The 18,306-nt window shown below is 42.6% G+C and overlaps 1 protein-coding gene, 1 long non-coding RNA gene and 1 pseudogene across 4 annotated transcripts; 2 read left to right on the top strand and 1 right to left on the bottom strand.

The window, feature by feature from the left end:
* The first annotated feature begins 438 nt into the window (after nucleotides 1-438).
* Nucleotides 439-1,152, top strand: LOC123722858 (annotated as a pseudogene).
* An 8,324-nt stretch (nucleotides 1,153-9,476) lies between these two features.
* LOC123723290 (putative nuclease HARBI1) lies at nucleotides 9,477-11,192 on the top strand. Of its 3 annotated transcripts, XM_045685870.1 has the most exons (6): nucleotides 9,477-9,622; nucleotides 9,704-9,945; nucleotides 10,075-10,259; nucleotides 10,343-10,475; nucleotides 10,547-10,688; nucleotides 10,779-11,191. In XM_045685870.1, the coding sequence occupies exons 2-6, from the start codon at nucleotides 9,706-9,708 to the stop codon at nucleotides 10,907-10,909; spliced, it is 831 nt and encodes a 276-aa protein (XP_045541826.1). In that variant the 5' UTR covers nucleotides 9,477-9,622; nucleotides 9,704-9,705; the 3' UTR covers nucleotides 10,910-11,191. The 3 variants fall into 3 exon arrangements, with proteins under 3 accessions (XP_045541826.1, XP_045541825.1, XP_045541827.1); XM_045685869.1 differs by having other exon boundaries at nucleotides 9,477-9,945; nucleotides 10,779-11,192; XM_045685871.1 differs by having other exon boundaries at nucleotides 9,477-9,945; nucleotides 10,547-10,667.
* A 4-nt stretch (nucleotides 11,193-11,196) lies between these two features.
* On the bottom strand, nucleotides 11,197-12,299 carry LOC123723295. The gene is made up of 3 exons (XR_006756711.1): nucleotides 11,988-12,299; nucleotides 11,690-11,776; nucleotides 11,197-11,443 (listed from the first exon to the last, which is right to left on the bottom strand). It is a non-coding gene; the product is annotated as an uncharacterized LOC123723295 (long non-coding RNA).
* Between the last annotated feature and the right edge of the window lie 6,007 nt (nucleotides 12,300-18,306).

The following is an 18,306-nucleotide window of genomic DNA, read 5'->3' as shown; positions in this document are numbered from 1 at the left end:
TACAAAGCTTAAAAAGTAAATTATGTGACTTAGAAGCACTTTCATTAGACACTAAGTTAGATATAATATGTCTTAGTGAAACTTTCTTCTTACTTAAACTTCTACCGCTTTTTGGAGGGTCGAAGCATCAAGGTCGTTGTCGACGGTGCATGCTCGGACCCCAAACCAATTAATGCTGGTGTCCCACAGGGCTGTGTACTGTCGCCCACCCTGTTTCTTCTGCATATCAATGACATGCTGCAAATTAGCAACATCCATTGTTATGCAGACGATAGCACGGGTGATGCATTGTACACGGCCCGCGCTAACGTTTCTCGGGCTACTGCCGATGAGAACCGGACCAAACTTGTGTCTGAACTGGAGACCCTACTGGGTGAAGTTTCGGATTGGGGTCGACGAAATCTCGTTGATTTCAATCCCAAAAAGACACAAGTATGCGCCATTACCGCTAAAAAACAACCCTTTGTCGTGGATCTTCGTTTCGAGGGCACTCCCCTGGTTGCCTCAGCCAGTATCAGTATTCTCGGCGTTGACATATCGAACGACGTTCAGTTTCGCGGTCATTTGGAAGACAAGGCCAAGCTGGCCTCCAAAAAACTGGGTGTGCTCGGTAGAGCGAAGCAGTATTTCCTACCGGGCCATCGCCTTCAGCTCTATAAGGCGCAAGTTCGGCCCCACATGGAATACTGATCGCATCTCTGGGCGGGAGCACCCCAGTACCAGCTTCTTCCATTTGACCGCATACAACGGAGAGCGGTTCGAATCGTCAACGACCGAGTTCTTACTGATCGGCTCGACACTCTGGCGTTGCGGAGGGACGTTAGTTCCCTCTGCATTTTCTACCGTATTTACCACGGGGAGTGTTCAGAAGAGTTGTTTGGAACAATTCCTGCCGCCGAGTTCCGTCATCGGACGACCCGACAGACCGCCAAGTTCCATCCACACCACCTCGATGGCTGGCAATCCACAACCGTGCGGTTTTCGCGTAGCTTTCTACCGCGTACCGCCGTGTTGTGGAATGGTCTGTCCTCGGCGGTATTTCCAAACCGCTACGACTTAGGGTCCTTCAAGAAGCGAGCGTATCATCTTCTCAAAGGCCGGCAACGCATCTGCGATTCCTCTGGTATTGCAGATGTCCATGGGCGTCGATGAACACCTTGGTGTTCCCGCTGATCGTTTGCCCCCTTCTCTTATAAAAAAAAAAAAAAAAAAGAAGTTAGATTATCTTTGTGACTTGTCAGTCGATGTCCATTTTGAAATATGTGGTATAATACTAACTGAAATCAACCTTGTTATAATATGCGTATACAGAACTCCAGATAGTGATTTTAACATGTTTATTGAAAAAATGGATACTTTACTCTCAAAGCTAACAATACGATTACGCAGTGTTAAAAATAAAATAGTTATAGCGGGTGATTTTAATATCAATATCTTGGAAAAAAACGCTAGAACAAATATTTTCACTAATACATTACTAAAATATAACCTACATTTTACTATACAAGAAGCAACTAGGATTACAGTTTATTCTGCAACATGTATAGACAATATCATTACAAATTTGAACAAATACAAATCCCAAGTTCTAAATCTGGGTTTATCTGATCACACTGCTCAAATCATTAAAATACCGTGCAACATTAATTTTAGAAATAAAACGTGTTATATCTATAAAAGAAACATCAAAACAAATTTACCAATTTTTCTCAACTATCTAGCTCAAATAAATTTTAGTGACGTATATGAAAAGACTGATGTAAATTCAGCTTACAAAACATTCTTTGATATTTATAATTTAATCTTTATGTTATGTTTCCCCATAGAAAAAATTAAAATTTCCCAAAAAAAGAAAATGAGCTGCTTAACGAAAGGAATTAAAATTTCCATTAGGAATAAGAGAAGGTTATATCGATATACACTTAAAAATAAATTATTTACTAAATCAAATAGGTACAAAACTTACAAAAAAAACATTAAAAAAAGTTATTATACAATCAAAGAAATTAAGCAGTATAAATTATATAGAATCAAGTGTTAATAAAATAAAAGCAACTTAGGACTTGATAAAGAATAAAAATAACCTTATTGACACCTCCGTACCAAGCATTCATTATAAAAATCAAATCTACAGAGATGCAACGGATGTAGCTGAAATTTTTAACAATACGTTTATTACGCAAAATCAAAAAAGCGTAAATCCAAATTCATTTCAAATTAATGACAAAGTATCTAACTATAAAAGTATGTTCTTGTCACCAGTAACCACTCATGATATAAGTAGTATTCTTAAATTAAAGCCTTAAGCCTAAACCTTAAAGCCTAAAAACAGTTATGGATACGATCATATTCCCATGTATCTAATTAAACAAAGTATATCTTTTATTTCTGAACCTATTACTTTTATAGTCAACTTGATGCTAGAAACAGGAACATTTTCCAGTTGTCTCAAAACTGCGCTCATCAAACCCATATACAAAAAGGGATCGAAACAAGACTTGAACAACTATAGACCTATAGCACTTTTACCAGGCTTCTCAAAAATATTTGAGAAGGTGATATGTAATCAGCTAATGAACTTTCTCGCAATAAATAACATTTTAAATACTAATCAATACGGATTTCAAAAGGGTAAAAATACATCAGGAGCTATATTTAAAATTATGAATGACATTTGGAAAAACATGAACGATAAAAACTCAAGCGTAGCATTATTCTTGGATATGTCTAAGGCATTTGATTGCGTAATTCATAAAATATTACTGATGAAACTAGAAAATTTGGGAATTCGCGGAATCGCCCTTAAACTGTTTCAGACTTATTTAGAGGATCGCTATCAAGCAACTATTTTAACAACTTACAATAAAACTACAAAAAGCATTGAAACTGTTCAATCTAAGCTTAAAAAAGTAAATCTCGGTGTACCACAAGGTAGCATATTAGGTCCTGCTCTCTTTTTGATCTATGTCAATGATCTGTTTAACGTCACCAAACATCTGTGTGTAATGTTCGCAGATGATGCTACTGTCTTTTTCTCAGGTAAAAATTTAAATAAAGTAGATTTTGAAAATGAAATTAATAAATCCTTAAAATTAATGATAACGTCTCTCAAGTCTATTAATCTTTCGGTAAATTTATCTAAAACTAAAATACTACATTTAAGAAATTATAAAACTTCTCCACTTAACTTAAACATAACATGTGATAATATTAAAGTAGAAGAAGTAGACAACGTAAATTTTCTTGGCATAAAAATTGACCCACATTTAAGTTGGAAACTACATGTAGACAAAATTAATAAGAAAATATCTAGCTACTGTTATGTACTCTCGTTACTATCGAGATCAACACAAGTATGTGTAACAAAGAATGCGTATTTTGGTTACGTGTATCCTTTGCTTTTATACGGCATAGTTTTTTGGGGCAATGCAACTAATATTCAAGAAACATTTGTACTTCAAAAGCAATGTATTCGCATAATATATAGTATGGAAAATCGAGAAAGCCTAAGAAGTATATTTAAAGAAAAAAGAATTTTAACGCTGACTTGCATTTATATTTTGGAGTTATGTCTGTTCACAAAAAGTAATCATCATTATTTTCAACCTAAATCTGCTGAGAGCCGTAACTTACGTCCTTTTCACCAACATGAACTTAAATTACCTAACATAAAAAGTCAAATATATTACAAAAGTGCATATGTCACTGCTATAAGAGTTTTTAACCATTTGCCAATTAAAATAAAATCTATGAACGGTAAAGTTTTTAAAATAAATCTAAAAACTGGTTGTTAGATCAAGCCTTCTACTCGATGCACGATTTTTTTTAACTATAAAAAAACTAAATAGTGGCAATAGATACGGACTTGACCGACCCGCAAGCAAATTCTTGTTAACATTGCAATTCACTTATCAAAAAAAAAGGCGACTGTGTTTTACACTTATTAACTATATTATTATTATTGTTGATAGACGTTCCCAAGTTCTTGCTCTTGTTGTATTTGTTCTGTTTTTGTTTCTTTACTTCATTCTATTACACGAAAATATACCTCATCATTATCATCATATTGCACGCCCGAAGGGGTATCTAACTGTGTTGTAGCTGTTTATAAATGTTTGTAACTTTATAACAATGTAATACAGTTTGCAATAAATGAATTATTATTATTATTATTATACTAAACTTACTAACTAAATTACTTATACTATAACTTGTTTTTTTTTATATATTCATACCTGTTTTATACCTGTTTAATTACAGCATTTTCAAGAAATTATTTTTCATAATAATCGTATTTATTTATCAGTAACAACGGTGATTTAATCTACCATTTCTTTGATTTTTTTAAATTATGGCAATACTTTCGTTGTCACTGGCCTAACTGTCTCCATCTATCTCAAACTAAGTAACAATTACTAATTTGCCCTGCTTTCCATACATTAATTTTTGTTCATACTTTTGTATTGAAGTTTCACCCCCTGGTTGGTGAGCTGAAAATTGATGCAATGAATGTTGAAAGTGTGATAAAAGAAGGTCGAACCCAAAATGATGCCAATAATTTATTGGTAATTGATCCTGTGAAGAAAAAGCGGATTAAACCAAGAATATACAAGAACCCTGAAAAGTCTTCTACTCCAAAAAAAAGAAATGTTAAGACAAGAAAAAATAGGAGAAAACAACACAAATGCAGGGAATGCAAGAAGATATTCAAAAATCTTAATGCTTTCAATATTCATTATAGATTTAAACATGTAAGCGGAAATTAAGAATGTGCTCATTGTTCTAAAAAGTACAAAACACAAACATTCTTCGATAGGCATATTAAGTTGCATTGCAACATATGTTATGTACTACAGAAAAATGAACGTCAACTTTTAGAACATATAGCTCACTGCGCCCGAGTCGCGCTGGGCGCAAATCGAGAAAGAAATGTTAGCTATCGTTTATGGCTGTACAAAATTTCACCAATACATTTATGGTCACAGACTAGTCACAGTTGAGAGTGATCATAAACCGCTTGAATCTATCTTTAAAAAGCCGCTCAACGAAACTCCCGTTAGGTTGCAAAGGATGCTATTGAGATTACTGTTACGTATTTGGAGTAATGAAACGATTGCTTGCTTAGCGCAGACTCTTTATTCAAAATGTTGTCACATTGACGGCGGGCGTAGCCGCCAGTTCAGAAACATGCGCTGTGCAAACGCATACACAACATCCCTCCCCCTTTAGATGTGACCTTATAAATAATTAAAAATCAAAATAAAGAATAAACAATAAACAACAACAAATTAACAAGAAAATAACAATACAATTACACAATACTGACATGCAGAGCTTATGACACATATAACAAATTTAATTTCTAAGCTAGCCTAAACAATCATCCTCTTCGGACTGCGCAGGGCGCCTAACACCCCTAGCTACTGTGACATTAGGATGGTTGATAAGCGGTGTGTGCGGCGGCGAGCACGCCTCCTCACCTTCCCCCTCAGGCTGTTCTCCATCACTAATGCCCTGTGCGACTCCTGGATGTCCGGAGGATGTTGGCGATGTTGGGATACTCACTACTATTTCATCATCGTCATCGTCAACATCCCGCGAGTTTACATTAGTAGCAGTAACGTCGGCTTTGCATAACCACAATTGATTTTTGTGTTTTTAGTGGTAACTAAAGTAGCATTATCCTGTATAACATATAACACTTTTCCCAGTCGCCGTAACACCGTACCTTTATGCCAGGTGAATTTATTATTACCACTAAACTTTTTATAAAATACCTGTTCACCTGGGGAAAAGGAAATTTTATTTTTCCCACCATGGGCTACGATCTGTGCCTGCTGCCTATCATGCACAACATCGGCAAGGGCGCCGAACGAGGACGACGGCTCTTTGGAATTAATTAAATCCAACCGCGACCTGAGTTTACATCCGTATACAAGTTCAGCCGGGGAGAAACCTGTGGTGGAATGAATCGAGTTCCGATAATCGAACAAGAACTTTAGGAGACGTAACTTACATTCCTTCGCTGTACGACTAGACATGATGCTGCTTCTAATACCCTTTTTTACAACCTTTACCGAACTTTCTGCCTGGCCGTTGCTAGCCGGATGGTACGCCGGTGTAGTAAGATGACTGATCCCATTGCCTGCGCAAAACCTTGAAAATTCTTGCGAGGCAAAGGAGGGCCCGTTGTCGCTCACTATCGTTTTCGGTAACCCATAACGCGCAATGTACTCGTACAACCGCTCAACTACTGCACACGACGTTGTGTTCGCATTCATGTCGTATACCTCGACCCATTTGGTGTACGAGTCTACGACGACCAAATACGTAAGACCGTTCAAGGGTCCTAAAAAGTCGATGTGCACACTGTAAAATGGCTGAGGAGGGAACCTCCACGGCACCAGCTTCGCCCGCGGCGGTGACGGCCTCAGCCGGGTGCACACCTCGCACGACCCGATAAAGTTTTCAATCGCTTCATCGACGCCCGGGAACCAAAATCTCGACCTCGCATCGGCCTTGGTTTTTACTACACCTAAATGGGACGTATGTAATTCGTCCATTACTCTTTTACGTAGTGAGCTTGGAATAATAACCTTGTGCCCTCTCATTAAGCAGCCGTTTTCTACCGATAATTGATTTCGACACAAAAAATACGGCTTCAACTTTAAATCGACTACTTTGTTCGGCCAGCCGTTTAAAACATGATTCATGACACGGGACAAAATAACATCTTTAGCTGTTTCGTGACGTAATTCGCTGACGGTCATAGGCAACGTTCCGTCCACGACGAAACAGACGTATGCGGCCCTATCGCACAGCGCCGCGGCGGCGTCTGCGCACGACGCGCGCCCCGCCTCTGTGGTTCTCGCGCCGCGCTCCCCCGCCCCCGGCAGACTCGCGCGCGACAGATAATTTGCGGTATTATCGGCGCTGCGAACATATTCTATTACATAGTTATATGCGCTTAAAAACATTGCATAACGTTGCAGCCTATTTGCCGACACTTCCGGGATACCCTTATGCGGACCAAAGATAGTAATTAGCGGTTTGTGGTCGGTTCGTAAGACAAAAGGATCCGCTCGACCATACAAGTATTGGTGAAACCGACGCACTCCGAATATGATCGCCGTCGCCTCTTTTTTAGCCGACTTCAAAAAGAAGGAGGTTATCAATTCGACTGTATTTTTTTTTTTTTTTTTTTATGTGTGTTACCGCGAAACTCGGCCCCTGGTGGTCCGATTTTGATAAAAATTATTTTAATCGAAAGGAAGTGCTTGCAGGTGGGTCCCATTTTTTTGTTTTTTTTTTTTAAATAACTAGAAGACTAGTAGATTTTGAATATAGCTTCAAAATTTGTTGCGGAAATTAGGGACATTTTTGCTTTCAGCGCTTACGTAGGCTAAACTATAGGACCTACATAAAAATGATGTATGGCGAATTGTAGCTCTTTAAATGTGCTAAATAAAAGTCCGCGATAGCATATATCTATCTTTTATAGTTTTCTCACAATAACCATTTTTTTCTTTAGAAACATTAATTAAATTCATGCCCTATTTCCGACGCTATTATTCAAGTTCAGTATTAACCCTTATGTAAATAAATATGTTCATTATCAAGAGAATTTAATGTAGATTATATTTGCAATTGAAACTATATCATTCTGTCTAATAGTTTAGGAGATATCGTAAGAATAAAATTACGCGGAAACGAAAAATGCTACATCGCGTTACAATGAATAGCACAAATTTGCTTTCTGGGCTTACGTAGGTCAAACTATATGACCTACATTAAAATGATGTATCGAGTAATTATAGATCCTTAAATTTGCTAAATAAAAGTCTCAGGTGGCATATATCTATCATCTATGGATGTCTCACAAAAACCATGTTATTATGAACAAACTTCGATTAAATTGCACACGAAAAACAGCGTCGTAAGCTTACGGCGCTATTATATTATATTCGATATGAATCCTTATCCAAATAAATATGTTTGATGGCTAGAGTATTAAATGCAGATTACATTAGCCTTTAAACTATGTAATTCTGATCAATAGTTTGGAAGATATTAAATTATTAAAAACTACGCGCATTCGAAAAATGCTACTGCGGCGCGCGGCTGGACAAAATTAAAGGCACGCTACGATGTATTAGTTCGTTAATTTTCAATTTGTATACCGATTTTGATAATTATTTCATTGTTTAAAGGATAAGTGGTTATCTGGTGTATTCTAAATTAGTTTTTGAATTGAAGTACACACATATTAAATAGGAAAGTCCTTTTCTTTATTTGTCTTATTTATGTTCTTATACGTATTAAGGAAATTTGTAATTAAACTTCAAATTCACTAAAAATTGAGAAATAAAACAAACATTTTAAGAAAAAAAAAATAGCCGACTTCAAAACAAAAAAAACTATCTCAAACAAAATGCGCTCAAAAGTAACTTAAAAAAAACAATTTCAAACAAAATGCACTCAAAAGTAACGTAAAAAAACAATTTCAAACAAAATGCACTCAAAAGTAACGTAAAAAAACAATTTCAAACAAAATTCACTCAAAAGTAACATAAAAAAACAATTTCAAACAAAATGCATTCAAAAGTACCATAAAAAACAATCTCAAACAAAATACACTGAAAAGAAACAAAATAATGTCATGAAAACTTCTTTCTTTCTTTCTTCTCTCTTTCAAAAACCCTCTAAACTCTAAAGAAAGTTCTCTTCTTTCTTGTAACATGTCTATATTGTATAATTATTGTTATTTTGGAGTCGGTTTCGGCCTAAGTAGGGACATAAACGTAAGTATGTCTAATACATCTCAAATATAAAATGTCACCTATTTACTTCGGCCGACACCGACTGCGAAATAACAATAATTATACAATATAGACATGTTACAAGAAAGAAGAGAACTTTCTTTAGAGTTTAGAGGGTTTTTGAAAGAGAGAAGAAAGAAAGAAAGAAGTTTTCATGACATTATTTTGTTTCTTTTCAGTGTATTTTGTTTGAGATTGTTTTTTATGGTACTTTTGAATGCATTTTGTTTGAAATTGTTTTTTTATGTTACTTTTGAGTGAATTTTGTTTGAAATTGTTTTTTTACGTTACTTTTGAGTGCATTTTGTTTGAAATTGTTTTTTTACGTTACTTTTGAGTGCATTTTGTTTGAAATTGTTTTTTTTAAGTTACTTTTGAGCGCATTTTGTTTGAGATAGTTTTTTTGTATTTGTGAATACCTATGTTCAGCGGGCGTTAGCGTGCGCGACGCAAAAGAGACAGCGGGGTTAGGCAGTAAAAAACAAAAACGAAACGAAAGCGACTGTCGTTCGATTGTGATTGGTTGAGAGACTGACGTCTGACGTCACGCGTTAAAACCGTAGGCAGTAACACGCACGAAAGACGAAAGACGAAGCGTCGTCTATCGTCTATCGTTTTTCGACCAATTCCTTTGAAATTCTTAGGCAGTTACACGAAATGACATTTCCAATCGTTTTAAAAGCGACACGATCGTTCGTTTTTGAGACGATCGACAAAGGTGTCTCGTTTTGCCGCGAAGTCAACCGAATCAACTTTAGTTAAATATCTTAAACTATTATTAAATATTAAATAAAACTTCTAAGGTGAGAAATCAATTTGGTATTATGTTATAAATGATTTGTTAGTTGAATAAAGTAAACAATTTATGATTTGGCATATTATAGATATGTCTCGCATGTGGAACGCCTTGATGTTAGAAGCTGCAGATGCCGAAGCTAAAAAGATGTCTCGGCAGCGTATGCTTCTACAAAGATTAAAGAATCGCGAACGGTTACTCCAAAAAATTCCGGAGTGGCAGTTTAGAGCTCATTACAGGCTGAATAAGGAAGAGTTCCACTCGTTGTGTGACGAGCTCAGGCACAATACCAGTTTAAAAGGTTCGAAAACAACTTCACTGGAACTTAAGGTAAATTGATTTCTTATGATATATGTTTTTTTTAATATATGTGTGTTAAAAGGTGATTATGTATTTAATATGATTAATGTTAACTTTAGTCACTTTGAGTCTTATACTGACACAATTATTATATTTTAGGTGCTGACAGCATTGAACTTTTATGCCATGGGTTCATATCAGAAAGGTGTTGCTAATGAGGTACATATGAATCAAAAAAGTGTAAGTCGGTGTATCAGAGAGGTGACAAAAGCTCTGAATGAGATTTCAAATAAATGGATACAATTCCCACAAACAAGCACACAAAGAACTAAAATTAAGCAAGGGTAGGGGTTACTATATATAACTTCCGTCATTTTATTTTTATTACCTTGAGCACATACAACTACTTACAAATATTATTTTACAGATTTTATACTAAGTTTAATTTTCCTGGTGTAATTGGTGCCATTGATTGCACCCATGTGGCCATAGTTCGTCCAGCTGCAGATGTACTTTGTTTTTATAACAGAAAAGGCTTTCATTCTCTTAATGTCCAAATGGTATGAACCTTTTTATGTTTATTATAATAATTATAAGATAATTAAAGATTAATCTCAATTAAATATTTTAGGTATGTGACAGTGATCTCAGAATCACTAATGTTAATGCCAAGTTTGGTGGTGCAAGTCACAACAGTCATATCTGGGCAAGTAGCAGACTGCAAAGCCATATGGAGGCTCTGCAACTATCTGGCAAGTCAGTTTGGTTGTTGGGTAATTGCATTTTTAGTAGAAAAATATTCAACAGGTGATGTTCTATGTTAAATATTATTTGTAACTTTAATATTACTTATAACATTTTAGGTGACAGTGGTTACCCTCAAAGGATCTACCTTATGACACCTATTCTGAATGCAGAACCAGGATCTAGAGGAGAGAAATACACTAGAGTGCATGTCAAGGCCCGAAACTGCATAGAAAGGGCATTTGGTTAAATATAGATTTTGATATTTGTTAGGTCAGTGTATCCTTTATTATCAGCATAACATGCTCATAGATTCAAGAGGAACTCCTACAGATGATGCAGAAGTACTTTTGTCCACTGCTCTTACACAACCAACTGTTGTTGAAAACGGGCTGGATGTGATTGTGGGGCGGGCTGTTAGGAATAGACTAATTATTGGCAGTTTTTAGTTTGGTTGAAGAAGCCCACACAATAATGTCTAAAAGTGTATTTTTAAGAAGAAATATGATGAAGATGAATGTTTTACAAATTAAAAATAAACTTTATTTATATACAATTATTTTTTATTTCAATATTCACTTAAACATTAATTACACAAGTTACAACCAAAACCAATGTAAATGTTACATGTTTTTGCATTTGAGACTGCATCTCAAAGCATAAGCATTACATTAATAAGCCAGTGAGTGAGGGTCCTGGATGCCATTTCCCTCTCCTTTGAACTGATGATGGGGCAGCTATACTCTTGAAGAGGAGGCAACATATATATCATTTTGTTCATCATCTGAAATATCATGATAAAGTTAGTAAATATTAATGTTTAAACTGTATATAATAAGATAAAACTAAACATTAAATTGTATCAATTGATTTTAGTTAATTTATTTTACCCAAATGATTAAACAGAAACATGGGCAAATAAATTGAGGTAGGTACTAAATAAATATTTTTCTATTAATACAGTTACCAACTGAAGAATAGATTTGCATATCTGTTTTCTAAATGAAATAACAGGATTGTAATAAATTACTGTCAGTGATCTGCTCCAAAATTTGTATTTGGATAGATGGTTCCTCAACTGGAGGCTCCTCATTTGACTGTTCCTCTACTGGTAGTCCTAAAATATAAAGTTTGGGTGATGAAATGTGATATTCGTAGCTAGGAAAATGGAAACTACAAAACTATTGTTATTAAATACATGATTCAATAGCAAGGGCACTTGCAAAGAATAAGTAAAATAAAAAAGGATGTGTCTGCCAGCATAACAAACATGCTTCAGAATGAATGTCTTGTTTTATGTTTACAATCATTATTACATTAGAACCAACCTTGATCCATTGCTCCATAGACTTGTCAGGATCACTACCTGCCTTACCCAGCAACATCTTTAATAGTTGGCAAAGTTCCTGGCGCCTCACTCTTCCCTGCGGGGTGTTTACCATTTTAAATACGTTATTGACGTACCTTTCCATAAATTCCACCATTATGGCGATTTGCTCATTGCTTGCGTTTTAAGAATTCATTTTACAAAACGTAAATTGAAACACAAACACTTCACTAAACTTTTGTATTTTTACCGCGAGAATATTTGACCTTTATACGTCAAATTCAAATGACACAATGTTGATCGTCAAGTATAGACAATAATTTATTTTTTTTGACGATTCACCTTCGTCTGCACGAAAGCGACTGTCGTCTGTTACTGCCTAGCCTTACACGGAAAAACGAGAGACGCTATCGCTTAGACGAAACGATCGATCGTTTCGTTTTTAGTTTTTTACTGCCTAACCCCGCAGGTCTCTCGACGCCGTCGTCCCCCACTTGCGACAATATTGCCCCGAGGCCGGTGGGGGACGCGTCGACCGTTAAGATAAGTTTGGCCTTTTGGTTAAAATGAGCCAAAACCGAATCCGACGCTAGACATTTCTTTATAGCTAAGAAGGCATCCGAGTGAATCTTCGTCCACTTCCATTTAGTATTCTTTTTCAGTAGCTCGTACAATGGACTTAACATCATTGATGCACCGGGTACAAAATTCCTATAGTAATTAGCCAGCCCTAAAAATGATTGTAACTGACTAACATTACTTGGTCTAGGTGCATCTATTATTGCTTTAATTTTTTCCGGTGATTTTTTAAGACCGTTCTTATTTATCACGTAGCCTAAATAATTAATTTCGTCTTTAAAAAATTCGCACTTTTCTTTTTGTAATGTTAGCCCCGCTTCCTCGAGCCTCTGCAATACGCTACTAAGTCGCGTCAAGTGTTCCTCCCTATTACTACCTGTAATTAAGATATCATCGAGGAGACACAACACCCCGTCTAAACCCGCCAACACGGTTTCCATGGCGCGCTGGAATATCGCCGGGGCCGAGGACAAACCGAATACGAGTCGCGTATACTGATACAGCCCCCGGTGCGTGTTTATGCACGTCAACTTCTGCGACTCCTCATCGAGACACAGCTGATTATATGCGCTTGACAAGTCTAGTTTTGTAAACTGTTCGCCGCCGTGTAGCTTCGAAAACAACTCATGCACCGTCGGTAGGGGAAATTGCTCGACTACTAACTGTTTGTTGATACTAACCGAGTAGTCGGCGCATATTCTCACGGAGCCATTCCTTTTTAAAACTGGCACTATAGGGGATGCATACTCGGAATAGTCGACCGGTTTTAGGACACCTAGATCGACTAACCTATTTAGCTCATCGGTAACTTTTTCCCTTAGAGCGAATGCAATAGGTCGCGCCTTAAAGAAAATTGGCTTCGAATTTTCTTTCAAAAATAATGTTATTTTATATTTCTTGAAAGAACCTAAAGTGTCCGCGAACGTTTTGGAAAAACGAGCCTGAAGCTGTTCTATTGAAAGCGATGAATCACAATATTTCACCGGCGCTAGTTCTAAATTAAATTTTGAGATAAAATCCCTGCCGAGAAGTGCCGGGCCACCACCACGTACTACATATACGTCTATAGCGCGGTTAACCCCACCGAATAACATTTTTGAATCGCGCATAACACCTAAACAATGTATTCTTTCGCCTGTGTACCCCATTAACTTTTTATTTGACGGAGATAAAGACACGTTATGAAAATGCCGTCTCCATGTAATATCGGAGATGACCGTTACAGCGGACCCGCTGTCAATTTCAAATTTTAAAGTTACCCCGTTTAACCTAACGCACTCCACCATAGGTTCACCCCTAAAAGAACGGATATGATACAACTCACCATCGTCATCGTTCTCGTCCGTTCCCCTCGTCACGGCTGACGTCACCAGGTTCACCTTCTTGCACATACGTCGGAGGTGCCCTGTTTGTTTACACTTTTTGCACGTATAATTAACAAAACGACACTCTGACAACCTGTGGTTAAAATATCCACACACGGAACATTGTACTTTTTCCGACCTATTCTCACTCACGCTTAGTTCACTTTTGTTCGGCTGTCCTGTTTTACACAATACTTCTGTAGGCGCGGCGACGACGACGCTGGTCGCAGCGGCTGCGCAGGCGGCTCCCGCTCGCGCGCATCGTATGTTCTCGGCCAGCTCCACCACTCTAGCCAGGGTCAGGCCACTCAGATCCTTGCCAAAGATTTCTTCTTTCTCGAGCCCCGGCAGCATCCCCATGATGAAGCGGTCTCGGAGAACTTCTTCTAAGTTGCTGAAGCCACAATTAGCCGTGAGACCCCTTAGACGAGCCGCCCATTGTATAAACGACTCCGCGGGTTGCTGAACTGCAGCGTAAAAATTGTACCGCTCGCCGAAGCCGACGCGTTTCGGAGTGAAATATGCATCTAGGAGTCCTTTTTTTTTTTTTTTTTTTTTTTTTTTTTAACGTCAGGAAATGCATTTAAGCACCCCTACGCCGGGCTGTGCAATGGCGTAGGGAGTGTGGGACTCGCCGGCCGCAGAAGGCGACCGGAATACCCACTAAAACCTGACTGCCCTCCGACGCATTATGGCGGGGCCACGGGAACGCGTGAGCTTACTTCCGTGACCCCGCCTGCGTTGTCGCCCACGGGGGGGGGCTCCTCTCACATATTTGTGGGGTGAAGGGCGGCGGCGAATTGCCGCCTCCTTCGCCCCACTCTACGGCGTCGGAGCGGGGGCGCCAGAGGGTCTCTCTCGCGCTCCCGCTCCTGTGCCTCCTTCTGCGAAATCAATTCTTCTTCGCAGAAGGAGGCAACGGCGTCCCAGGACCTCTCACTTCCTAACATGGCGCGTATAACGCCAGGAAGTGAGAGGTCCCCACCTATCGTCGCCACCAGGGTGCGGCGCTCTTCTGTCCAGGCGCAGCACACTTCCAGTGTGTGCTGCGCCGTATCCTCGTCGTCGCCGCACCCATGGCACGACGCCGTCTCCTCCCTTCCGATCCGACGCAGATACTGTCCGAAACAACCGTGTCCGGACAGCACCTGCGTGAGTCGGAAGGTGAGGGACCCGTGGCCCCTTCCGCACCACTCCGGGAGCTGTGGGCGGATGGCCTCTACTGTGCGGACGCCATATTCGACGTCCGCTAGGCCTTCCACCCAGAGCTCCATGGTCCTCCGCTTTCTCCTCTCCCGGGCGTGGGCGAGCTCCTCCGGGGCGAGAGATTCTCCCCGGGTTCTTCGCTCAACCCGCGCCCGGTATGCCTCAGCCAGCACTCCCGCTTCTATCTCCCATGGGGGAGTACCGGCCAGGACGCAGGCCGCCGCGTGGCCTACCGTGCGGTAGGCCCTGCAGGCACGTCCTGCAATGACGCGCTGCGGCCTGCGGAGGAGGGCCCTGTTCGACGCGTTTAGGGCCTCTGCCCATATCGGCGCGCCGTACAGGGCCATGCTGCGGACGACCATGGTGTACAGCTGCCTTGCTTGTACACCCGGACCCCTCAGGTTCGGAAGGAGCCTCGAGAGGGCTGCTGCCGCGCCTACGAGCCGGGGGGTTAGCGACCGGAAATGCTCCCCAAAACGCCACCCCCCGTCGAGGACAAGGCCCAGATACTTTATACTGGCCTTGACCCCGACCTCGTCCCCGTTGACCCGGAGTGTTGCCCCCGACGGCACCCTCCACCTCGGCCCTTTAAAACATAGGGCCTCAGTCTTGGAGAGCGCCACCCGGAGGCCCAGCGCTTCGATTCTCCGGGTCACCAGGGAGGCTCCGGCCTCAGCCCTCCGCCTCAATCTCCTCCAGGTGGTGTCCCGGACGGCGATCATCGTATCGTCTGCATAGCAGATAACCGCCATCCGGGGCAGCACCTCTCCGCGGATGGCCCAGTCAAAACCGATGTTCCATAGCAGGGGTCCTAGAACAGACCCCTGGGGAACACCGGAGGCCATCCGCCTTTCCTCCCTTCCTCGCCTTGTTATGTAGGACACTACCCGCCCCTGCAGGTAGTGTCCTACAACCCTCCGGAGATAGAGGGGCACTCCATGGAATCGGAGTGCCTCCTCTATCACTGCGAAGGGGAGGGAGCCGAAGGCGTTGGCAATATCCAGAGATATCGCCATAGCCCCCTGCCCCCTCTGGGCCGCGTCCTCCGTGAACCTCTTCAGGGCGGTCAGGGCGTCTAAGGTCGATCGCCCCGACCGGAACCCGAATTGGTTCTCGGAGATTTGCGGCCCGATCCTCTCCAGATGCTGGATGATGCGGGAAGCCACCACTCTTTCAAGCAGCTTCCCGACCTCATCCAGCATCACGAGTGGCCGGTGCCCGGAAGGAGAGTGTGCGGGTCGACCCTCCTTCCTTATGAGCACCAGCCGTCCCTCCTTCCACACCCCAGGGAAGCGCCCCGCTGCCAGACAATCACTGAACAGGCAGCGGAGGCGGGCCCCGAGGTGTTTGAGGGCGATGGGGAGCACCTTGCCGGGCACCCCATCCGGTCCCGGAGCCTTCCGGCCCCTGAGCCGGCCAACCGCCCTATCCATTTCCTCCTCTGTTACCAGAGGAGCGTCAAGGGCGGTGTCCTCCTCCTCCGCATCTGGCGGTGCCATGCGCGATGGTTCGAATGGGGGGCTGTCAGGGAACAGCCCCTCAACCACCGCGCTGAGGACGGCCGGCTCCATATCCTCCGTGGGGGGCGCCCTCTTCAGTTTAGCTCGTACCATATGGTACGGGCGCCCCCACGGGTCCGCGTCAAGGGTCGCCAAGAACTCCGCATAAGCAGCGTCCTTGGCGGCCCCTATGGCGGCGGTGAGCACCTTCTTGGCTGCCCGCACTTCAGCCTGAAGGTGCTCCAGTTCGCCATCAACCCGATGCCGACGTCTTCGGCACCGGGTGAAGGCGCGCCGTGCGGCGTTACTGGCAGCGCGCAGGACCGCAAGGTCCTGCGTGCTGCCAGTAACGCCTTCCCTGGGCGCAAAGCGTCGCGCCCGGGGCATCCCAGCGTCGCAGATGGCCGTCAGGTCCCGGCGGAACCCGACGGCCCTTTCTTCGACCCCCAATCCTTGATGGGGGTCCGCCGACCATGCGCGGACCACGGCCTCCTCTTCCGCTAGGTCCGTGTCGAGGCGTGAGAGCTGCCACCTCGGAAAGCCTCCCACGCCTCTTCCGCCCACCGCCCGGGTTTGACGCCCGCAGGGCGCGTTGGAGACCCTGAACCGGATATACAAATGGTCGGACAGGGTCTCCACCTCCTCCAGGACACGCCAACACGTTATGCGTGCACCGATGGCAGGGGTGGCGAACGTTACGTCCACCACTGAGCCACCCCGCCCGCGCACGCACGTGTAGGCGGTGCCCTGGTTCTCCGGGGCTAGGCCGATTACTGTAGCCCAGTCCCGGAGAAGCGCCCCTTTTGCGTCGGTGATGGAGGACCCCCACTCCGCGCACTTAGCGTTGAGGTCCCCCATCACGATGACCTGGGCCGGCGATGCCCTCTGCACCACCGGTTCCAGGCCATCCAGGAACCTCTCGAACTGCGAGAGGTTCCTGTTTGGGGAGAAGTAGACTCCGATGAGAACTACTTCCCCCCAGTTTGCCGCCACGTAGCCGGCACCCCTCTCCCTGAGGGAGAGGCGTTGTCGGCCCGCCGGCGGCGCCACTATGCCGACCAGACCCTCCGTGTCCCCAACCCAGTTGGAGTGGGGGGGGATCACGTAGGGTTCGGCCACGACCGCAACGGCAATTCTCCACTCCGCCAGAACCTGCATGAGCAGGTCCTGTGCGCGGGCGCAGTGGTTGGCGTTGGTCTGCAGGAATTCGCTATGCAGGTGTCCGGGCATTAAGACACCTGCATAGCTTCCTCGGCCGGCGGGCTAGGCTGCGGCGGGCTAGGACGCAGCTTGGGCATCTTTCCTTTCACGGTGGGGGGTACACATTTGTCGCCCCCCATCACGTGCGTGTGCGGGCGCCCTGTGGTGGCACACACTGTGCATTTACAGGGCGCCTCACAGGCGGCCGCTTTGTGCCCCGCTTCGATGCATCTAGGAGTCCTAGAATATCTTCGTAGGGCACCTCGTTGAGTTCTTTGGGTAGTGCTAGGTCTGCTGCTAACTTGTATGTCCCCTCGGAGAGCGCACTAAGCAGTATAGCTCGTCGTTTAACTCCCGTCGCATCGGTTAAATGGTTCACGTCGTTCGCGATAAACCACTGCGTTATGCGATTTTTATACGTCTTCCACATTTGCTCACTATGATCAAAGCACGATAAAACACCAAAATGTGT

The sequence above is a fragment of the Papilio machaon genome, chromosome W (genome assembly GCF_912999745.1).
Source record: "Papilio machaon chromosome W, ilPapMach1.1, whole genome shotgun sequence".
Lineage (NCBI taxonomy): Eukaryota > Metazoa > Arthropoda > Insecta > Lepidoptera > Papilionidae > Papilio > Papilio machaon.
This window is presented reverse-complemented; position numbering and strand designations above follow the sequence as displayed.

Excerpts from the sequence above, each read along its gene's own strand:
- LOC123723290 (XM_045685869.1), top strand. The coding sequence starts at position 9,685 with ATGATTTGGCATATTATAGATATGTCTCGCATGTGGAACGCCTTGATG. Across the intron at positions 9,946-10,074 it reads CAACTTCACTGGAACTTAAG|GTGCTGACAGCATTGAACTT; the intron begins GTAAATTGATTT and ends ATTATATTTTAG. Across the intron at positions 10,689-10,778 it reads CAAGTCAGTTTGGTTGTTGG|GTGACAGTGGTTACCCTCAA; the intron begins GTAATTGCATTT and ends ATAACATTTTAG.